This window comes from Gobius niger (assembly GCF_951799975.1).
Source record: "Gobius niger genome assembly, chromosome: 18".
NCBI lineage: Eukaryota > Metazoa > Chordata > Actinopteri > Gobiiformes > Gobiidae > Gobius > Gobius niger.
In genome coordinates this window covers 2688322-2712994 of record NC_136869.1, presented here as the reverse complement: position 1 = coordinate 2712994, position 24673 = coordinate 2688322, and the positions used below count along the sequence as shown (strand labels likewise).

At 41.8% G+C, this 24673-nt stretch overlaps 1 protein-coding gene across 1 annotated transcript in view; it reads right to left on the bottom strand.

Moving 5' to 3' along the window:
- LOC306977781 (hemicentin-1-like) overlaps positions 1 to 6391 on the bottom strand; it is a gene marked incomplete at its 3' end in the record, with an annotated part of 211392 nt that extends 205001 nt beyond the window's left edge. The window contains exons 1-2 of the mRNA XM_079576223.1: positions 6307 to 6391; positions 2872 to 3192 (exon numbers count right to left, since the gene is read on the bottom strand). Of these exons, the coding sequence (XP_079432349.1) occupies positions 2872 to 3192; positions 6307 to 6367 (382 nt within the window). The 5' untranslated portion in view covers positions 6368 to 6391. The remainder of the gene's footprint in view (positions 1 to 2871; positions 3193 to 6306) is intronic.
- Positions 6392 to 24673: the final 18282 nt, after the last annotated feature.

Here is a 24673-nt window from a genome sequence, read left to right as displayed (position 1 = left end):
ATTTCTCATATCTCAACTAAAATGTTAAAGGGAAGAACTTTAGCTTCAAATGTCAACACTCTGCTCTGCCTGATCCTCAGAAGCAGGAGGGCCTGGTTGGTGCTTGGATGGGAGAAGCCTGGGTGAATGTGTGTGTGAGTGGTTGGTGGTGGTCCAGAAAAGTGCTGTATAAAACCAATGCATTATATTATTATTACTGCAAGAAACATTGATATTTTCACCTGGATCATCTCGGTCAAAGCAACAGCTGCTTGTCTTTAGATTTAGATTTGAGTGAATGGCTCAGGCTGATTTGAAAGAGTTACTCACAGCTCTTTCATGGTGACTTCCTCCGTCTTAGCATCGTAACTCACTGCAGCTCCGCTCTGGAACCAGGACACTGTGAACGTTTTCAGATCCTTCATTCCTTAGATTATATCAAAATACAGACAAACGCTAAATCTGTCTCTCACTGGTTTTACTTGATGAGACTTTTAGAGAATCAGAAGAAAACTAGAAACTAGAAAACTAACCCCTAAGTTTAAAAAATAGTTTGACTGAGAAACTTTTATCGGATACAATATCGTAATGTTGTATATTGTACTTTTACTCAAGTCATGAAATGGAGGAGAAACAGCCATGTGATAAAATGTAGTACTTTGATCAAACCTGCTCTGGGTCTGTCAAATACAGAGACATCAGCCGTGCAGAGGACAGTGACAGTGCTCACCGGGTTTGGATCACCGTTCATCAGCAGTGGTTGCGATGGAGGCTGGTTGTTTTCAGAATCTTCTCCGCTCGCTCTACAAACCACATTTACGATTAGAATGAAAGATTGTGGAGGCCGTTTTTTAATCATTTTGTTTGGGGAAGTACTTACTGCTCGGTGCTTCTCTGTGCATTCAGATCTACGGCCCGTACATCCTGATCCGAAGGCGGAAAAGCTTGATTCGAAGTCGGAGCATTTGGCTCCACACGTGGGCCTTGATCTAAAAACACATGCATCAAGAGGACGATCGTAGAAAACACAGAAACATTCAGCAGTGAAGAGAGACTTACCGCGCTGTGTGCATTTTACTATAGCTGCTATAAATACTATTACAGCCAGGCCTCCCAAAGCGCCTCCTATAATGGCCTCCCATGGGATGTTTCCTAAAACAGTAAGATGTTAAAAGAATGTTAAAAAGTGAATGAGGGAAGAAGGAGTAGGAGAAGAAGAAGATGACTCTGGGTGGACCTTCAGTGCCCTGATCTCCTGGAATGATCAGTGGAGTGTGGATGGAGAAGGTCTCTCTGTCCGTGGTGCGTTTGCAGGAGAACAGCCCCTCATGTTCTTTGGTCAAACCCTTTAAAAACACAAGGACTTTACTGACAATGATCTCTCCAAACACAACAGCGCAGATGAGTTGAACTGTGGTTGATCTCTCACCTTCAAACTCAGATCTCCAGAGTCGAGGAGCTTCACTAAGGTGTTCCAGGTCTCACTGTAGTTCAGCTCAGACCCGGTTTGCTCCACTATGGTCTGAGTGCTGTTAAAGGTCCAGATGAGGCTCAGTGTGGAAGAGTTTGGAGAGTTTGAAGAGTTTGAAGCACAGGAGATGACGGTCTCCTCTGAACTCGTGCTGTTGATCGGAGCTGTGGACAGAAAATATTCAACACTATCAGTTATCCCTTAATCAACATGACAGAACAGATATTTCTCATGAAAATACTAAATGACCTTCATTTATAAACACAGAAGTGTCCTCTGGTGAGTAATTTACATCGTGCTAAAGGTCTTAACATTTTGTACTGGAAAGACATGGCTAACTCCCCATAGAGAATAAAGGGACGGTTTTGAGCACAGGAAGTTAGCATAACAACGTGATGCTAACTTCTTTTGATGGAATAACTTCTTACAGTTTCTTCTGAGACACAAGAGCATTACTTTCTAAAACAGTCTGCAGTGATACTCACGGTTTCTCCTGTAGGTGGCGCTCCTCCAGCTGTACGCAGTGCTGATGTTACATCTGTGCTCCTCCAGAGGGCGCTGTGTCAGAGGCACTGAGCTGTTCACAGAGAACAGTCCGGTCTCTGAGGAGGTGAAGTCGGTCAGAGGTTTATCCAGAGGTTCAGGGCTGAAGGTCCAGTCCACAGAAGGTTTGGGATAAATGTTTTCAGATCTGCACCAGAGCCGCTCGTCCTCCTGCTGTAGAGAGACCTCTGACACTGGAGCTGAGAGAGAGAGACATGTTCATATTTGCACCACCGAAGTTTACCTAAAGCTGAAAAAATCTACAAAAGGCCAGAACCAGGAGCTTAACCTCAGCTTGTTTGTCTGATCATGGAAACAGGACAGTTCTTGATACAAACAGCTTAATGTTTTGTCACACACCACATGACTTCTACAAATTGAAAAAGCCATCCATCCATTTTCTTCCACTTTTCCGTTTCTGGGTCGTGGGGGCAGCTGTTGGAGTTGCCCAAATCCCATGGCACCAGCCCCTTATGGCGCCCCCTGCAGGTGGTGGGTCCACAGAAGGACGGCCTCATGGTTCTAACCAGGCCTGTGGGTCTCTCATAAGGAGCTTCTGAACCGCTCTTTGTCTGACCCGTCACCTATAGGACCAGTTTGCCCTGGGAGACCCTACAGGGGCACGAAGCCCCCGAAACAGAGCTCCAGGATCATTTGGATGCTCAAACCCTCCACCACTTTAAGGTGGCGGCTCCAGGAGGGGACAGAGTGAAGAAATAACATAAAGCTGTTTGTATTAGAAAAAATACAGTTACCTAACCTGTTTTGTTTGGTTTATTTACCTTGGTGTGGCAAAGTAGTAGTTTATCTACTCCAAAACTTGCTATTAACATTTCTGTTGTGTAACAATATGACATGTAGACATTTTGTTTTCTCACCATAAACCTTTAAGTTAACAAAAGACTCCTTGACTTCGTCTGGTTTGATGGTGCTGACGTAGCACTTGTATCTTCCTTCATCACTGACTTTGACCTCGTGGAGCTGCAGTGATGCGTCTCCGGTGCCGATGCCCTGATCAGACAGAGAGGTCCGGTCTGTGTAGCTCTTATCTTGGAGGTGAAGTTGATGTTGATTCTTGAAATAATTATGAACAGGAGTATCCCCTGGTTCTTTTGTCCAGTGAATGACAGGATCATCTCCTCGGGTGAAGGGACAGAGCAGGACACAGCTCTTCCGGAAAACACAGGAAACGTCAACATCTGAGAGAAAAAGAAATGTTTAAATGGGAGCAACATCAAGACCCATTATATCATTGAGTCTGACCAAACAAAAGTGTCAGGTTTAGGTTCAGCAACACTAACACTGCTCCCAAAGAATGAGATCAGCTGACGACCTCCTGAATCACCAGGTTATTCAGATGGAGTTCTTCTTCCCTGATGCTATTCCAAGATGACAAAGCCCGGACTCATGGAGCTCATTGTGAAAGAGTGGATCAGGGAGTATAAGATGAATCGGCCGACACAGTCCAGATCTGAATCCTGTTTAGAATCTTTGGGATGTGCTGGAGAAGGCTTTGCACAGCAGTCACACTCTCGAGATCTTGGTGCAACATGAATGAAACACTGGATCTTTGGACGATGCAGGAGCTTTTTGAAACAATGTGCTGTGATCAAAGGTAAAGGTCCAGCCAAATATTAGAGCGGGTTTTTGTCAGGCAGTGTCATCATCTACAGGCAGGATTTATTTTCACAATTTTATCCTGACCAGAGACTGATTCACGGCTTGCTAAAGAATTAACACCAAAAAGTCCAAGTCTCTGACCCCGCAAGTCCAAGTCAAGTCCAAGTCTCTGACCCCACGAGTCCAAGTCCCATGGTTTCTATGTTTTACACGAATTCAAATCACAGTGAAAAATAATAATTTTAAAACAATAAACACCTGTAATTTAAACCAACCATCAGACAAAAACAAGCCTTCCACACACCAATAATCAACATCACAATATTTCTCTGAAGCACAAGGCCGTTCACAGTCGATCCCAACGCAATGTTAAATTAGGAAAACACAGAAATAATATGGACTATTTTCCACTGTCTAAAGCTGTGGCCAAAGGCAGAACCTGTTGTCATTTATTCAACTATTCCTCACACACCGTCACATTTTCAGTTCAGTTTTGTAAAAGTAGCATCAGTTTAGTTTTCACAGCTGTATTCTGTCACAAACATATTCAGAGTCTTAGCTTCAGTGCCCTGTATCACACAGCAAAAACTGTTTCACCATCCACTGTGCTCATATACTCTTAAAGACGAGAAGCAATGGCTAAATGCCCCAAAAACTAGTGGTCAATACGGCATGTTGGAAACACAGGCCTCAGGAGGAACTGCTTAGTCATGCCACCATCTTAAAAACATTTTATTATTAGGTTTCATCTGTAACTGTTATGCGTAGAACAAGGTCACAGCTGGTACATTTAAATACCGTGGCTGTAAATGCTTTGTTGCAGGCTGTAGTGCCCCACCCATATTTGAAGGTGCCATGACCTATCCTGGGAAAGGCCTGTAGTTTTTGAGTTTCAGTTATTGGCAGGTTTAGAGTCAAGACTTGAATCTGTTCACTCACATGTCAAGAGGAGGATTTTCCGGATGAGAGAGTGAAAGGCCTGAGCTACAGAGAGGTATGTTTTACTATAGGCCTAAACCTGTTCAAACTTCACATATAACAAACTCACCTTTTGCATTTGCTGCTGTCCATAAAAGTAAAAACACCAAAGTAGCTGCCTGCTTCACAAACATGTTCAAATGGACAGTAAAATAAGAAGGTGTGTTGATCAGCTGCTCGTCTTGGATTCCTCTAAACAGGTTCCTTGGCCTGATGTAACAATAAAAGAATCCAGTTTACATATTTCCCTCCTTTCATGAAGGCAACACGTGGAAAGTGCAATGATAAGTGGATTTTTATACGCCCTTGGCAACTGTTTGTTGTCAGTGCAAACAAATCATAGTCAAATACACCCTCGGCCGCCTCTGATAGAAGTGAAGAGGGAAAAGTTCTGTGATGTGTTGGGACACGGAGGGACAGACAAAACCAATTCAAACTTAGATTAGATGAAGATCAGCGTTAAAACGTTTCTTTTGCCATTTTGGCCCAGATCACGCACACAAATATTCTCATCCGGAAAGTTAGGATGGAATATTATACATATTATGCAAATCTATGCATTTATCATTTCTAAACATTTGGAAACACTAGATCAAGATTCTCAACTGGGGGTGGGACCCAAAAGTGAGTTTTCAGCAGGGCTTTCCAGAAAAACAAAAAAAAACTTTTATTTAATGTTCATGTACAGAAAAGTATAGAATCACCACTTGAGTCTGTTGAAATGACTGTTATCGGATTGTTTTTAATCATAATTTCATTTTATTCAACCATTTTTGAGGAAAAGACAACATTGTGTTTTACAAGTCTGAGTCGTATTTGGGGCTTATCATTTTAACTAAGACATTTTTTATCCATTTTTTGACCTTTATTCAACCAGAAAAATCCCTCTGAGATTGAGAATCTCCTTTTCAGGGGAGTCCTGGCCCCAGAGGGGAGTATATTGTACATGTTTTAGGGGAAACCGGAGTACCTGGAGGAAAACTACCACAGGGAGACCAAAAATCGTTTATTGCACTCACTGAATGAACTGTTTTATATGGATGGGTTACTGTATGTGTGGCAGCTGCGGGCAATGACACATTCCTTTTGATTTATATTAAGTTTATCAATCAATCAATTAAAAAAAACAGTTAAGAAGATTTTATTTATGTATTTATCTGGGACGATGCATCAACATAGTTACAATTTAAGTTTTCTGCTGATGCAACACATAAAGAGCTTTATCTGAGGCTAAATACAGCCATAAACTAATCCGGTAACGCAGGCCTCGATGTGAGCAAAACATAAATACCTTAGTCATACTATCTGATCCTATGATCTTGGATTGATCTCATCCAGTAAAGCTGAATAACAACAACACTAGTTTCAGGTTCTATGCTTAAAAACAGTCCCATGTAAATAGAGAGTGTCATTTGAAGCTAAGTTTCTGATGCCAAAACTCTCATGTCGGACGTTTATTGTGGTGTTTGTTAATCCGTGTGGTTTGAGTTGATCTAAAACGAGCTCAGGGTTTGTCATGTTGTTGATCCACTACAAAAAGAGTGTTTAACAAGCAAAACCAGGAGGAATTTTTCATCCTTGTTATATATGTTCAGTAAAAGGTTAAATATCCCACTTGATAAGGAGAGGACTGACTGAATGGATGGATGTTGGATAGAAGTAAATTCTCTTCTAAACCTGTTGAAACTTCACAAATAACAACAAAAAGGTCTCACCTGTTCCTTTAGCAGTGATCCATAAGAGAGCCAAAAACAAAGCTGCCTGTTTCCAAGACATGTTCGAATGACGGTAAACTAGGAAATGGTTTGAACAGGTGCTCGGCTGGACATTCCAAACCGGTTCCTTGGCACGATTTTAATAATAAAAGAATGCAGTTTGCATAGTTACCGTCCCTCCTCTCATGACGCCAACATGAGCTTTAAGAGTATGATTTAGTGAGTGAACAGTGGCGGTTATGGTGTTTATGTCGCCTTAAGCCTGGTTTGGCAACTTTCTGTTTTCAGTGCAAACAAATCATGGGTAGAAAGCAGAGGTGGGAAATGCTTAGTCTTGTACAAACACTGGCAAAGAAGGGCATAACATGAGCAACACTGGTTTAGATCTCAGGACTTTTAAAGAAAATGAACATAATCAACACATGACAGGCAGCAGAGAAACATCATCCAGGCAGAAGGACAGATCACATTAGACTCATGTCGGGCTCTCAGTGACAAATATGATCAGATGTGAATCCCTCCGGAGCAGCAGCAGATCCCTGGCTCAGTGTCGTTCATATAAAAAGACTTTCTTCAGCAGCCGGAGTCTTTACAAAGTTCTCCAAAGGGTCACAGCAGGTCATTCAGTGCATGAGTTCTGTTCTCCATTTTGCATGTTCATAACTTCTTCGTTGTTTAACATTATCTTTTCTGTGGGGTTTGACATTTCTTCTTCATTGCTGTGGACACAAAACACAGGTGAAAATAATTCAACGTCACTTAAATTCATCATCTGAACCCATATCACCTTCACTGAGGTAAATCATCACCATCACAGAGAAGACAAAAGGATTAGAGAGAAAACTGGTATCTCAGTAAAAGTAGTCAAAACCATATAAAGAGAATGTTAACCTCTTAACTCCCACCTGAACATGTTTTCTCCTGTTCTCCAAATCTAAAAGCTTCATCAAAACAGCGATAAAAAACAAAAAGAAAAGGAGGATGAAAACGCAACTAAAAAGTGCTAAAAAGTGACCAAAAAAGTGACAAAAGTGACAAAAATCCAGCCAAAAAAAGACAAAATCCAGCAGAAAAAAGACAAAAATCCAGCAAAAAATTGACAAAAATCCAGCAAAAAAGTGACAAAAATTAAAAAAAAATTGACAAAAATCCAGCAGAAAAATGACAACAACAAAAAAAAAGACAAAAATCCAGCAAAAAAGTGACAAAAATCCAGCAGAAAAATGACAAAAATCCAGCAGAAAAATGACAAAAATCCAGCAAAAAAGTGTCAAAAATCCAGCAGAAAAATGACAAAAATCCAGCAAAAAATTGACAAAAATCCAGCAAAAAAGTGACAAAAATCCAGCAAAAAAGTGACAAAAATCCAGCAAAAAAGTGACAAAAATCCAGCAAAAAAGTGACAAAAATCCAGCAAAAAGGTGACAAAAATCCAGCAAAAAAGTGACAAAAATACAGCAGAAAAATGACAAAAATCCAGCAGAAAAATGACAGTTTGGTCATTGGTCTGACAGTTGCACTGTTCTCAAATACATTAATAATGAAAATAAAAGATTTCGAACGTTTGTGGCAAATAGAATCTCGATCATCCGGAAAGCATCGAACCCGGAACAGTGGCACTACATTCCAACTAAGGAGAACCCCGCCGACATCACTTCTCGAGGTGTTTCAATCCACAAACTATTGAATACAAAGACGTGGTTAACTGGACCCGAGTTCTTGTGGAATGTGCAACAAACTTGGCAGAAGAATCAAATAAACTTTGAAGATTTAGAAATGGATGACCCTGAAATTAAAGCTGAAATTTTTACAACTCAAATGGATATTAATCCAATCGACAAACTCATCACTCACTTTTCAGATTGGAACAGGCTGAAAACGGCTGTTGCTTGGATATTGAAGATTAAAGAAACTCTGCGTGAACTGAGTAAAATGAGAAAAACCCTCTCACAAGACAACACTCCAGCGTATGTTGAACAAGAACTACGAAAAGTCAAAGGTTGCAAGAAAACTGCAAAGATCTCTACTGAAGACTTGAACAAAGCAGAAAGTGCAATTTTAAGTTTTTCACAAAACCAAAGGTTTCCAAATGAAAAAAATGCATTGTTTAACGGAAAAGGCATCAAAGGAAACAGTCACATTTACAAGCTGAACCCAGTTCTACAGGATGGTTTACTAAGAGTTGGCGGACGATTGTCAAAAACAGCAATGCCTGAAGAAAGTAAACACCCGATCATTTTGGCAAAAGATCAACATGTTTCAAGTTTAATCATCAAAGATATTCACGAACAATTAAAACACACAGGAAGAAATCACGTCCTCTCCAAATTGAGAGAGAAGTTCTGGATAACTCATGCAAATGCAACAACAAGAAAGATCTTGTCCAAATGTGTTTTCTGCAAAAAGTTTAAAGGAAAACTGTGTCAACAAAAAATGGCCGATCTTCCCACAGAAAGAATAACTCCGGACTTGCCTCCATTTACAAATGTTGGAGTCGATTACTTTGGACCCATTGAAGTTAAGCATGGGCGTTCTCATGTAAAGCGATATGGAGTAATATTCTCATGCATGGTCAGCCGAGCAGTCCACATCGAGGTGGCACATTCGTTGGACACAGACTCATGTATCAGTGCAATACGACGTTTCATGTGCAGAAGAGGACCGGTCTCACATTTTCGCTCAGACAATGGCACAAATTTCACGTCAGCTGAGAAGGAACTAAAGAAAATGATTGCAGATGTGAACCACGACAAAATTGAAAAAACACTTTTGTATGATGACATTAAATGGACATTTAATCCACCTTACGCTTCACACCATGGAGGTGCTTGGGAGAGTATGATCAGACTGATTCGGAAAGTGCTATGTTCTGTTTTACATCAGCAGACACTCACGGATGAGGCTTTACTCACGGTGTTATGTGAAGCAGAAGTCATTCTTAACGACAGACCTATAACGAAGGTATCTGATGATCCTAATGACCTGGAACCATTGACACCTAATCATCTGCTCACTCTAAAACGCAAACCAACACTTCCTCCTGGTGTCTTTGACCAGCAAGACGTATATGCTCGTCGAAGATGGAAACAATCGCAATATATCTCAGATCTCTTTTGGAAGAGATGGTCAAAAGAATATCTATCAAACTTACAAGAAAGACAAAAATGGAATCAGTTGAAAAGAAATCTAAAAGTCGGAGACATTGTCGTCATTGCAGACTCTACAGCTCCACGTAATTCTTGGATGATTGGAAAAATAATAAATGTGTTTCCAGACAAGTATGGAGTGGTTCGATCAGTTGAAATCAAAACAAAAGCAAATATCATCAAAAGACCAGTAACAAAGCTATGCATGTTGCTGGAGAATGACCCATAATTTCTATTGTTCCCTTTTTAAATATAAGTAAAAAGGGCAAATGTTGCATGAAGAAAGTAAAGCAACGAAAAATATTGTCATTGAAATATATATATATAAAAAACTTTAAATTCTTGGTCGGATATGTATTTTTTGTTATTACCATGTAATGTAATGTACTTTTCTATTTGGCTCCACTTTGTTTAATTATTATGCCAAGGCCATAGATAATTAGGGGCCGGTATGGTGGAGCCAATTCAGGGAGAGGGCGCTCTGGGAGGCTCTAACCCCAGAAAGGTTAAAGGGTGCGCCAATCCAGCACCAGGTGTGGTGTAATGGAGGCCAATGGTTTTGACATAATGATGTGGCGTATTTTAAGCGTTGGAAGAACGCGTGCGGGTGCTGTGTATTAAATTACCCTAACTTAATCACCTGCACATAGCCAGCACGCGTTCTTCCAACGCTTAAAATACGCCACATCACATGGGTTTGTGCAGATAAAGGCACAATGAGGACGGTTTCTGCCAGACAAATGCATCAGATTAAGAGAACAGACTTTATGATTGCAGACTTTATTTGGAACAACAGAAAACATAGAATTAAATTTAAACTCCTGTTAAAACCCAAAGAGGAGGGTGGATTAGCATTACCAAATTTACAGAATTATTTCTACGCAACCCAATTACTTATAATTAGGAAATGGAGGAATGTAAAAAGTGAATCAAAATGGATTAATACCGAAAGGGCAGTGGTAGATGTACCTTTAGCAACACTCCCCTTTCTGGAAAAAAATCAATGGAAAAAATATCAAGGAAAGAAAAATCTGGAAAGACTCCTGTAGAGTAGCACAGATTGACAATGGATTGATTCTGCTTAGAGAAATGAGAAATGATCCTGATTTTATTGCAAATAAGATGGACAGAATCCTTGAGGATAGCATAATGAAAAGACATAAATACATGGCAGGTGAAGGAATTTATATGGTAGGTATATACAGTAAGATAAGATAAGATAATCCTTTATTGATCTCACAAAGGAGAAATTCACTTGTTACAGTCGGCGTTCAAGAACATCACTCAGAGTTAATAAAGTGCAGCTGATACAGAGATTATTGCACATGTTACTTCACAGTCTTATTGCACAGTCTGACAGCAGTGGGGATGAAGGCTTTGCGGTAGCGCTCCGTCCTGCACTGAGGGTGTCTCAGTCTGCCACTGAGAGAGCTGCTCAGCTCCTCTACAGTCCCGTGCAGTGGGTGGGAGGTGTTGTCCATGATGGAGGTGAGCTTGGCTAACACCCTCCTGTCCCTCACCTCCTCCACAGAGTCCAGGGGGCAGCCCAGGACGGAGCTGGCCCTCCTGACCAGCTTGTTCAGTCTGTTCTTGTCCCGCTCTGTGCGGCCCGGGGCCCAGCACACGGCAGCGTAGTGGAGAATAGAGGCCACCACAGAGTCATAAAAAGTCCTGAGCAGAGGCCTGCTCACTCCGAAGGGCCTCAGTCTCCTCAGAAGGTGGAGGCGACTTTGGCCCTTCTTGTCCAGGGCGCTGGTGTTGTGGGACCAGTCCAGTTTATTGTTGAGGTGAACACCCAGGTACTTGATGGCATCGCCGTTGCCTCTGTCGATGCGGTTGTCACCACTGCATCACTGTAGCCCATGTAGAATCAACAAATAGTAATGAAAATAAAATAATTTCTTTTGACTTAATAAAGGGAAAGAAAGAAAAGGGAAGAGAGAGAAAGGGAAAAGGAAGAGAATGGCTGAGATGTATGTTCATAGATATGAGTATGTATATGTGTGTATACATGTATGTGGGTGTGTATGTGTGTGTATGTGTATACATGTGCATGGGTGGATATGCAAATATATATACATGTATTTATATATATGTCTATATATGCTTATATGTCTTCTCAACTATTATTATTATTAGTACTATTATTATTTTTATTTGTTATTTTTTTTAAATTATTATTATTATAATTATTACCATGTATTTGCTTTCTTTGCACTGGGTGTAAAAAAAACAACTAAAAGACAAAACATATATTTGTGTTAATTCTGACATGCTAATTGTGTAAATTGTAAAAATTAAACTTATGGCACAATAAAGTAACAAAACAAAACAAAAAAAAGACCTGAGGTGGCAGTAGTGAGTATAAAAATAACAACTTGCATATAGTCCCTTTCTTCATTCTCCCTTTCAGTTGAATGTATTTTTGGAAGGAACATGAAAAAACATCCATATGGACTTTATTTTGCTTGACTTTATTGATGTGTGATAAATATGTTTATGGAACAAAAGAGTGAAACATTGTGATTCCCATGAGAGGTTTTCTGCCCCCTTGGGGAGGCCACTCCCCCTTGTATTGTCATGGCATGTCATGGCGACGTGAAAACAGGAAGTGACCTCCCTCTCTCCTGGTGCAGCTGAATTGTTTGCCTTTTTCAGTGAATTGTTTGCCTTTTTCAGCGAACCACGTTGTTTTTCTGGATACTTTTGTACGTCTTTACCGTGTTTTTGTGGAGGTTTGGTGGATTTGTTTACTTTGAGAGTCCAAAATGGTCCTGAAGAAAGCAGCTTTTTGAAGGTAAACAAACTGCTAGCTTATCAGCTAAACCCATTTGAGATCTACAAACATCTTCTTCTGAGACACTGAACAGTGAAGAGGCACCAAGAGCCCCCACACCTGCAGCACGGAGGAGGCGTCACAAGAGGAGCTACAGGAAACAACAAAAGGGACCAACGAGGAGATGGTGATGACTGTGGAGGGAGCTGTGCTGGAGGAAGAGGAAGGACGAGGTGGAGCTGACCAGTGCAGGACACCACGCTCTGAGACGGGGACAAGCCCAGGAGGCGGTGCACCGTTTCAGATGATCAGAGGAGACAGAGGGCAGCTACAGTTTCTCCATCCTCCAAGGTCATGCGGGTGGAGTGGCTGAAGGACAACGAGATCATCGACCCGGCCGAGGACAGGAACTTCTACATCACCGTGGACACAACCTGATCATCAAGCAGGCGCGTCTGTCCGACACGGCCAACTACACCTGTATGGCCAAAAACATTGTGGCCAAGCGCAAGAGCTCCACCGCCGTGGTCATCGTCTACGGATTTCCCATCAACTAGTGCTCCTCCTGTGACCAAAACAGTGAAGATGGCGGCCGCGACACAACGATCTTTCACCAAAGAAAAAAAAAAAGAGTGGAAAAAGAGTGGTGCCACTGAATGGGTGCTGCTGCCGGATGCTCTCTCATCGAATGCAATTTCTCCATCTGTGAGATCAATAAAGTATCATCTTATCTTATCTCTTATTGTATTGTATAGATACAGACGGCATCTCGTCATAGAAGGGGGCGTGGCTTCACCGAGGGGGAAAATAGAATCTTGAGAGAAACACAATTTTCCACTCTTTTAGCCATTTTCTGGTGGAATATGAACTTATTTATCACACATAAATAAAGTCAAATGTAAATCGGGCCCATATGGATATTTTGTCGCAACAGATTGTGCAGTAGAAGTGAAAAAACGGCAGTTGTAGCTAGCGCGAGCTAACCGTTAGCATTAGCCCGATGCTAACATGTAGCATAAAGTTAGCATTCTCCGTTATTCATGTATTTATGGGCTGTTGAACCACTTTGCTCCTCTCCATGTCTTTGTTTCTTTATTTAGTAGAAACTATATTCATAATTCAGCATTTGTTAAAGTAGTTTTTCAATAATTAGAGAAAATTTTAATTTTTTCAAAATTGTTTTCCCCCCTAACTGTTTTCAAAAATGACCATATATGGGCGATTCCAGAGATGCCGTCTGTATCTATTACTGTAGATCTATATGGGTTCCAATGGATTACCATGGCAACGCCCTAGAGTTTTATGACAGCTTTGTGGAATGTTTACAGCTGTTCTAAATGTGATGATGTCATCATCTCTGTATGACCTCATACCTCAGACAGTCATTCCTTCACACACCCACGAGCCTTTCGACGCATTAGACGCACTTTGACGTATCTCCACGCATTTTGACAGTTTTCGACGCATTAAACTGCATTTTGTAGCATTTCAACGCATCTGCCACATTTTCCGACACATTTTGTCGTGTATTAACGCATTTTCTCGCTTTTTTCACTAACACATTTGTGAAAAAAGCCATGAAAATGTTTGGGAAGAAGCGTTCTTCCGACGCCGCGCTCATTCAGGAGCTCCGGCTTGCGCTCTGTTCAGCGGAGAGGATCAACCTCTCTTTGCAGGAACAGGTGAAGAGCGAGCGTCAAGTAAACTCCTCGTTAGCGAGGGACCTCGCCGACAAAACCCTGCGTTCACAGGACGCGCTGTACGTGGCCAGCGAAGCCCTGAGGCAGAGTAGAGCCGATGTCCTGGCTCTAAACGCCCAAAACCAGGGTCTGAACGAGGAGAACGTAAGGCTTCAAGTCTCCATGTCGGAGAAAGATGCCAAAATCCTCCTCCTTCAACAGGAAAACGATCACCAGACAGACAGTATGAAGCTGGTTATCAACGCCCTGAAGACGAACTACGGACAGTTAAAAGTAGCAGACGCGAGTCTTCGTCAGAAGATTAAAGACCTGGAGAACCAGGTCGGACACAAATCGCTTTTGCTACAGCGGCAGGACGAGGAGCTGGCGGAGAATCGTCTCAAGCTTGAACATTTTATGCTGCTTGAGATGAAACACGCCGCCCTGAACGAGGACGTCCACCAGATGGAGGAGAAAATGAAGACACTTCAACAGGAGCAGCTGTCCATGAAGGAGGCCCATAAAACCTCGGCAGAGGAAGCCAAGGAGACCATTTCTGCCTTGAGGAAAGAGGTTGAAGTCCTCAATAAAGATCTGGACTCACAGCAGAGAGCGAACCAGACTCTGCAGCTGACCCTGGACAAAAAAACGGTCTCCTGCAAGAAGATACAAGACCAGGTCCATCAGACAAGTCAAAAGCTGATGGAGGAGCAACAAAAGAACCTTGTGCTCCAAGATGAAGTCTCTAAACAGTACGACAACGTGGAGGAGAGTGTGAGAGACAGACTCCACGCTCTCCAAGAGTCTCATCGTCTGTTCGAGACATTTCAACAAGAGAAATTAGCCATGAAGACGGACTGTGACAAGGCTAACGAAGAAACGGACAGGTTTAGGCGAGAAGCAAGCGTTCTCTGTGGACAGGTGGAGAAACTGCAAGAGAATTTGAGCTCTTCTGCAGCTGCCAGAGAACGACTACAGCTAGATATTCAGGACAAAGTTAAAATAATCAGTCACTTTGAGGAAATGAACAAGTCGCTTGTGTCTGAAAAATGCGTCCTCTCAGAAGAGCTAAAGACGTCTAAAGCACAAACATCAGGGACCATATTACAGCTGGAAACCCAGCTCCAGGAGGCCAAGATAGAGCTGGACAAATCAAAGAACTTCCAACAGCAGCTGCAGCCGAATATGGAAACCGACCTGATCCTTAAGAAACTCGAAGAGGAGAAATTAGAAATGAAGGCCGACCGTGATAAGGCCGTGGAAGAGGCGGACAAGTTGAGGGAAGAAGCTCGGGTTCTCCAGATAAATAACAAGGTCATTTATGCGAATCTGGAACATGCCGCCAACGTCTATGTGGAAATGAAGGACGACATAGAGGCACTTCGGAAAGACAACATTAGCCTTTTACGGCAAAACATTGCTTTTGAGAAGGCAGCGAAGGCAGCAGCCGCACAGCAGGAGACGAAAGAAAAACAACCAGATCTGCTGAAAACCGTGGAGCCAGAGAGGAGCTCAGAACCTCAGGACACACGGGCATCCAACAACTACGCCTCACAAGACATCAGGAACCGGAGACAGAACGAGCAGAGGAACGATTCTGACCAGAACACGCCCAACGTTCAAGGCCGGTGGAGGCAAAATGGCTTCAACAGGAGACGCTAGGAGGAGCAGGGTCAGAGGAGAAACGGTCCTTGGGCCTGAGGAACTGATCTCTCACGAGGTCTGAGGAGGACAGATCTCTCACGAGGTCTGAGGGAACAGATCTCTCTCGAGGTCTGAGGAGGACGGATCTCTCTCGAGGTCTGAGGGAACGGATCTCTCTTGGGCAAGACACTTCACCCGCCTTGCCTCCAGTGTCTGACGCTGGTGTATGAATGAGTGTGAATGTGTGTTTTTCTTTCTCTTTTTCCCTTCTCTCTGTTCTTCCCCCTCTCTTCTCTCCATTCCTGTCTTCTCTCTTTCTCCCCCGTCCTCTCCTCTCCACTCCTGTCATCCATCCTCTCCTGAAAACCATCTCGTTTCTCATCCGCAGACCTCCTCCCTCCCACCAACAGATCCTGTAGCCTCTTTGTCCTCAAGCAGACCCCGTGTGTCCTCATCGCTGAACATCGCGCTCCTCAGATGTGACTCTTAACGCCTGACTTCTCGTCTCATCTCATTATTCTCTCTTCCTCTCTGTGTTCCAGGCGGCCGGTCGATCAGTCTTCAGCCCTGTCCACGGTTTACCACCGTCCAACAGCGACTGGACAACAAGGACTGAATCTCCAACAACTGGACGTTCTTTCACCGTGATCTTGGCCCCGCCTACAGATCAACTCCCATCAGCCCCCGTAACTTCTCCCCTCCTCCCTTTGGCCCTGGGTCTCTATAGCCTGTCCGTCCATGGGAGTGGATCTCTCCTTCTGTGGTTCTCCCCAAGGTTTCTCTTTTGTCCCGCTGGGTTTTTGAGTTGTTCCTTGCCGTACTGGAGAGTCTAAGGACAGGGGAAACCCGCGCCGCTCGTCGCCGCCTGCTGCTGACTTTTATTTGGACATTATGTTTGCCTGGATACTTCATTCACCTGAACTTTACATTGTCATATTTATTGCTCTGTTTTATTGCCTTAATGTTCGGTGCGGCCCTGTGAGGCGACTTCTGCTGTGATATTATACCGTTTGCACTGCTCTATTGCACTATTGCACTATTTGTATAGTTTATTATTTATTTAAGTTATGTGTTAAATGTTTTATGTTTCATGATTGAACCAGAAAGAATTCCTGGTTGTGAACCTGTTCATTAACAATGGCAAATAAAACATTTCTGATTCTGATTAGTCTACGTCTGCTTTCTGGTCACATTAGCATCATTTTTCTTACCTGATGGCTTTACTTTTGTTTATTTCCTTTGAAACAGCTCGTCCTGGTAACTAAGGCCTGTATTAAATGCTTGATGTCATTAAACAAGGTTGAATGAACATCTAAACTTCATACGCAGGAAACAAATCCCAATCGAGACGGGTTAGTGAGTTTCATATTACTGATTGTGCAAATGAAAGAATGCAGTTTGCATAGTTACCGTCCCTCCTCTCCTGAAGCCAACATGAACTATTAGAGTCTGATTTAGCTGCAGTGAGTGAACAGTGGCGGTTTTATGTTTATGTCGCCTCAAGCCTGGTTTGGCAACTTTCTGTTTTCAGTGCAAACAAATCATGAATAGAAAGCAGAGGTGGGAAATGCTTAGTCTTGTACAAACACTGGCAAATAAGGGCATAAAATAAGGAATACTGGTTTTGATCTCAGGACTTTTACAGAAAATAAATACAGTCATTATTAAAAATCAATAACACATGACAGGCAGCAGAGAAACATCATCCAGGCAGAAGGACAGTCATAGTTTACAGCCTAAAGATCTAAAAGAAGCAACTCTTTGACACGATCATGTAAAATCCCATTAGACTCATGTCGGGCTCTCAGGTCAGACCAGTCACACCAGAAAATATGATCAGATGTGAATCCCTCCGGAGCAGCAGCAGATCCCTGGCTCAGTGTTGTTCATATAAAAAGACTTTCTTCAGCAGCCGGAGTCTTTACAAAGTTCTCCAAAGGGTCACAGCAGGTCATTCAGTGCATGAGTTCTGTTCTCCATTTTGCATGTTCATAACTTCTTCGTTGTTTAACATTATGTTTTCTGTGGGGTTTGACGTTTCTTCTTCATCGCTGTGGACACAAAACACAGGTGAAAATAATTCAATGTCACTTAAATTCATCATCTGAACCCATATCACCATCACAGAGGTAAATCATCACCATCACAGAGAAGACAAAAGGATTAGAGAGAAAACTGGTCTCTCAGTAAAATTCATTGGAGTCAGAACCATATAAAGAGAATTTTAACAGATTATTGGAGGAACGAATGGAGAGAGAATTAGAAAAATCGCGTTTGTGTTAATTACCGCTCTACTGCCAACGGCCTTTTCTGAAACACAACAACAATAAATGATTTTCTTTGTTGAGAGATTTGTCAACAACATTCGTACAAACTTCAACAAGGCTCTTAAGTCAGGAGACAAAGATTGAAATGTCGTTCTGCTTTGTGGACATTGAGCACTTTTGATCATACAGTAGAGAGGTAACATAATACTTTTGCCTTTCACACACAATGGAGACAGAGAACCAAAACGAAGTCAAACACAGGTGACCCAACATGGCTGATATTATGCTAATCACAGCTAACACTATTGATCACATGATCCCCTTTAAGTGTTCAATCACGTGTGACATGTTTCAGAGAGGCCTCAGCCTGTCTCGCTTTGGCCCAAGAGGGAATATTCTTCCAAAATGAGCCCTGGTCTATAGGGAGACCAGATTTCCCATCCTAAAAAACGGATCGGAGTCCACGTGCATCATCTATTCACAGAGGGCACTGCAGCAGGACGTCTCTTAAAAAACACAGCCAGAGGAGGGAAAACCAGGGCTTCTTCATCAAGCACCGACTAAATAGCGTGGAGATGTTTGAGCAAAGCGGAACACAATGGGGGTTTTTGGGGGTAGCATAACTGTTGACGCAGTGACCAGAAGTAATTCAGTTTCTGTTTTAAGGAATGGTACTGGTGAAAAACCGGGACGCCTGGGACAGAACCTGTGTAAAACTGGGACAAATCAATGGTTTTGAAGAAATCCATTGAGACATGGGAAAGTGGGCGCAGTCACCCTGTTTTAACAAGTTATTAAGGAGACAGTTCCCCCTGAGACCCCTGTGTGTTCTCCGGAGAAATGGGAGACAGGTTTTCATCTGTAGCTGTGTCTAAATGGGCCTGTTTGAACATTAGGGCGAGGGATGGAGTGTCTGTATCCTGTAGAATCCTGTGGTCCAGGCTGGAGCCGTCTGCTCTCCCACAGACAGCTACAGCCTGGACCAGTGTCACAGCGGGACAAAACAATGAGGCTGCTGAAATCCACCAGGACACGGGACACAGAACTCAAAACCGAGGCTGTCCCAGGTAGAAAGTTTGACTCTAGAGTCCAGAAGGTTGAAGTTTCAGCAGAGAATGAAGCTGGAGTGCTTCATTTTAGATATGTGAGAATATTATGCTAATATTTGTTTATGCAACACAATATGAGCATTAACCTCTTAACTCCCGCCTGAACCGAGAGGATCTTTTTCCTCACGTCATCAGATTTTTTTTTTCCATCATTTTTTTGTTGGGTATTCAACTCATTTTTGCAACTTTGCAATTATTTTTTGTAATTTTTTTTGTAATTTTTTTTGTCATTTTTTTTGGTCATTTTTTGTGTCATTTTTTTGTCATTTTTTTTTGTCATTTGTCACATTTTTGTAAATTTTTTGTAAATTTTTTGTAAATTTTTTGTCCTTTTTTTGTCAATGTTTTCTCACTTTTTTGTCACATTTCCATCATTGTTTTCGTCTCAGTTTTGTTGCTATTTTCACTGCTTTTTTCTTGAAGCTTTTGGACTGAGGTAAAGCCAAACTGGAGAAAATGTGCTCGGTTCAGGTGGGAGTTAAGGGGTTAAAGCCACAGTGCGGAACATTCACAGAGGGAAGTAAACTGTCATAAACCTCAAAACACGGAGTAATGATCAGAGACGTCGCCTACACTGTTTAGTCAGTGGGTTTTCTAAATGAAGCTTTTGAAACAGGACCTCGTGTATTTGCACCTCATGTTTAGGTCCCTGAGGTCAAAGTAAAGCAGCAGCATCTCCATGGAGACGAGCTGTGATGATCCGCAGTGTGGCTTTGAAGAAATATTCTCCTCTCACCTTCTTTTTGCAGTATTTGTACAGGACGATCCCAATGACCAGCCCGAGGATCACGAACGCCGCAATAACTGCTACGACTATTACAGGTGCTTGATCTGCAACAGGAACAGCCACGGTTATCATTCTATCATTCATTCATTCATTCATTCATTCATTCATGCTCAAGCAAATAGTTACAAAAACATGATCAATAGGGGAGACCAGGTTGTCACATTTTATTTTTAATGTCCGACAGAACAGTTGAGGTGAGACGCTGCAGGAGAACAGGGAATAAAAACCGGAACTTCAACCTCTTAACCCAAGCAAAATGCAGTTTTGGAAGGGTTTTTGGATATTGTTTAGAATATAAATAAGTAATAATCTATGAAGAAGAAAAAAGCCCAATAAATCAGGCAGGATTTAGATTTTTAAAACAAATCCTTTGGAAAATCCTTTAAAACATGATTCAATCCAGGCCTGTAAAGCTTAGAGTCTGTGGGAGCGACTGAGGTGCAGATGTTGTTAAAGAGTGAAATGAAAACCTCACTTTGAGAAAACGGGCCTAAAGCAAATGTGCGTGTATATTCCTCCCATCTTTCTTGCTACACATGGATGCCAAACATGTTGGAAAAGTTTGGGAAAAGGCATGAACATTTCAAAATGCATCCTGACCTCGTGTTTTCCGTTCAATTGACAAAATGATTGTTTCAAGAGAAGACAGATATATAATGAATACAGTATCAGCGCCCTCTAGTGTGTCCATGATAAACAGCCCAGTCTCCCCTATTTCACCACAGAGCATCACAATGATAAATAACAGTGGTATCTTTAGTCTGTTTAGAATCTGTAAATGAAACAATAACATGTTGTAGTGTTTCTGTGAAGGATGTCGTGGTTTACCTGGTTTTACTGCTGCGCTCACAGTGACCTCAGTGACTGTGAGGTAAGTGCTTCTGTCTGTGGTGAGGCTACAGGAGTACAGGCCCTGCTCCTCCAGGCTCAGGTCCTTCAGAATCAGCTCTGACCCCGGGCCCTGCTCCACTCTGCGCTCCCAGCCCGGATCATAGACTGTGTTTGACTCGCTCTGCTTTAAAACGACCTGAGTTCTGTTAAACGTCCAGACGAGGCTCTGAACGGAGTGTTTCGTGTCCAAACAGGGGAGTTCTGTCCTGGAGCCGGACCACGTCACTCCGGCTGAAACCACAACATGCACAATAGTCATTTCCATCATTTCTATCTGACTGCCCCATTTATAATTGTGTATTTTGTTGGAGTTATGGCCCACAGCCACCAGAGGGCAGTGTGGCATAAGAGCGGGTCTTTCTTTGCAGAGAAGATACAAGTCATTTGATTAAAAAGAATCAAGTCAAACAATTATAGTCAGTTTTTGTCCACAAAAATGTCTCGAAAGGGGTTGATCCTCACCTGTCCTCCTGTAGGTGGCGCTCTTCCAGCTGTGCTTTGTGCTGACGTTACACCTGTATTCCTCTAGAGGGCGCTGTGTGAGAGGCACAGTGCTGAGGACAGAGAACAGTCCATTCCCTGGTTCTGTCACTGAGGTGCTGTGGTCACTCTGAGGGCTCCAGGAAACGGAGGGTTTGGGGAAAATGTTTTTAGACTCGCACTTTAGCGTCTCTCCATCTTCACCCAGAGAAACAAGACTGACCGGAGCTGAAAGACAAAGTCACAATTATTATCATGATTGAGAATCTTTCACTTATCACTAAACCTCTTAACTCCCGCCTGAACCGAGAGATCTTTTACCTCACGTCATCAGATTTTTTTCCATCCTTTTTTTGTTGGGTATTCAACTCATTTTTGTAACTTTTTTGTCCTTTTTTTTAAACATTTTTTGGTCAATTTTTTATCGCATTTTTGTCACTTTTTTGTCATTTTTTGGTCATTTTCTTGTAATTTTCTTGTAATTTTCTTGTAATTTTCTTCTACATTTTTTATCACATTTTTGTCATTTTTTTGTCACATTTTTGTCAATTTCTTGTGACATTTTTGTGACATTTTCATCACTATTTTTGTCTCATTTTTGTCGCTATTTTCGCACCTTTTTTCCAGAAGCTTTTGGATTGGGGTAAAGCCAAACTGGAGAAAACGTGCTCGGTTCAGGTGGTAGTTAAAAGGTTAAAGACACGACTAAACGGCTGAAACTAAATACCCAAGCTCATTCCTTCCTTTGGGCTAATGGATCTGAGAAATAAGTAGGTTCAGGAACTCTCTGTTGAAATATTGATGGTTGTTTTTAAGAGTTTTTTATGCTTTTTCTCGCATGTTTGCTGGTCTGCTAGCACCCGGAAGTGGAAGTTGTGATGTCACTCTTTTTAGTGTTTAGTTTATTTAGATGCATACAGGTATAGTATACCTATAACATACAGAATAACGTACAGAAATTATTCACAACAGTGCTGCTCAAAGGGAGTAGGAAGAAAGAAATTAGTTTTAACCTATAAGGCCCAACCCCTCCTTTCAGACTTACACAACTTAAACTGCTGCTCAGGCAATCATTATTTAATGCATATTTAGGTTTTAACCATAAGAGTTTTGCATACTTTCCAGTATTTGCTTTCTGTACATTATTTGAAATTGTACTTCAGCTGAAAACATTTTTAAATCCTCTTCTAAAGTGTTCCAGAGGTCGACTCACTTTTTGTGTTGTGCGGGAATATTTTTTCTTACGTATTAAGCGATGGCGAGAGTTTCTTTTATGTGATGAAAGGATTATGCTGAGCGAGAGATGGAGAGGTGAGGAAATCATTTCCTGGGTACGTAGGACCGAAGGAGGAGCTTTTGGAGCTCTGGGGAAGATTCAAAGATTACTCAAAGATACACAAGTGTTAACTCAAGTGTGTTTTTGATGAGAAAACAACATATTCAACATTAGTAGTTGCAGTTTGTGTGACGTACTGTCTCAGAAATGTAGCTGTTACACTAATCTGAGTTACTTTAGTAACTTTTGGCAAAATACAAACTAAAACTAGTATAATGCCACAGAGTAAAAATGCAACCAAAGATTTTCTTTTCCTTTGCTTTCCTGTATATAAGATCTGCCTGTATTTAAAGCAACACCGCGTAACATTTTGCCCAATAAATAATGTTGAAATACAAGCATTCATTTTATGACAGATATTTTCCTCATTGAAAAAACCTCCTAAATGTCCAAACAAACATGAGTCAGTAGATGTAAACAGGTTAGGTCCTGATCCAGATCCATGCTTTTATCACACTGCAGGAAAAGCTTTAGGTGGTCATTGGGAGCATGTTTCGTGTTGATGGCACAGTATGTCCAAAATGTTACGCAGTGTGCCTTTAAATACAGGCAGATCCTATCCACACTTTTTACTCATTGTTGCACATGGCGGCTGACACACAGACTACTTAATGGTGGGTTTGTGAAATAATGAACTTGATAATGACACTGTGACTGGAATTCTCTTCTGTGGTTTGGAAAAGTAAGAGTGTTTGGTCCTTTGCATTTCCCTCAGCCTTGAGTCGAACTGAGAGCAGATTATTTCATGTTATCTCTGAACCGACCTTGTGTTTGCAGCTGTGGCCTTTCTCCTTCAGACCTTTCCCCAAACAAACCTCATGTTGAGTTTAGCCTGAACCAAAACAATCTGAATAATGAATAATGTAAAGCGCCTTTGAGTGTCCAGAAAAGTGCTGTATAAAACCGATTATTATATTACCATTATTATTATTATTAATATTATTACCTGCCTCAGTCGAACTACAGCCGCAGACGTTTCACTGGAAATGCGTGTAAGGTGTGGCGACTTATGAGAAATAATTAGTCCACATTTTATTACAGACAGAAACTGTGACACTAAGACATAATAAACCAAGAGTGAACCATCAGTAGATCTATAATAGGACTTCACCGTCATATTGTTTCAAAAGGCCTCTCGAGATTACACAAACTACTTTACAACGTTATCAGCCTCAAATACCTCCAAGTCTCTTGCTGTGCCGCTATCACTCTTTCCCGAAGGTCTGAGGGGAGAGTCTTTCCCAAGAACACACGGAACATTTACAAGTCCAGGAGTAGTTGGCTCATTGGAGTGAAGTGAGACAATAAGACGACAGTAAAATGTACTACGATGTTTGTGCTGCAGTTTGTCATTAAGGCGAGACCCTGCAGGTGAAAGCACTGACCTCCTTGAACGTCTTAACCAGGGGGGCCCAAACTTTTTGTCTCCGAGGGCCAAAATGAAAAAGTGCCTGTGAGTCGCGGGCCATTTGCATTTGATTCTATCTATGCAAATGACATGCTATATTAAAGGGGGGTATTATGCTAAATCGACTTTTTCAAGCTTTACATCCTGTTATTGTGTCATTCCCTCATTAAAAACATGCCTGAAGTGTTGCCTTGGCACATTCACGTATTTTTGAGTAATCTGTAAAAACTCTGATGGCGGCCATTTTAGGGATAGGTTTGCCTGAGTCCTCCTAGGAACGCCCCCACCTCCTGGAGACGCCTCCGAGCTTTCGTCACCAGCCGAGTAACCAACCACTGCTCCTCAGCAGAACCCCCTCCCCACTGATGCCACAGACAGCGTGTGGAGGGGGCGTGTCGGAAAGAGTCAGAGGTTCTTAAAGAGACAGAGGCCTATTTCAAGACATTCACTTCAGCCATTTTGAGAGAGACATTTTATACAAGGCAGTTATTCTAATTTACTGCATTTACAGACCAGCAGAAGGTTTGCTCATCATTGTTGTGTGATATAGACTGGTGCTATGTGACTGAAAAAAGCAGAATACCCCCCTCTTTAAAACAAATGGTAACTCTGGCAAAAGCTTAGTTTTAGTAGAACAAAATCAGCAATTGTAGCAATTTAGTGCAAAATGTAAAAAAAAAAACACCTGTATCTACAGCACCTACAGTAACTTTACCTCATTTTTTAAGTCAAAGAAAATGCCACATTAGATTATTTTGAAAGTGTCAGTTCACCATCAATTCTTTTACAAGTCATTTTTTAACATATACTGTTGTTAATGTCAACAACCTCTGCAATAAAAGTT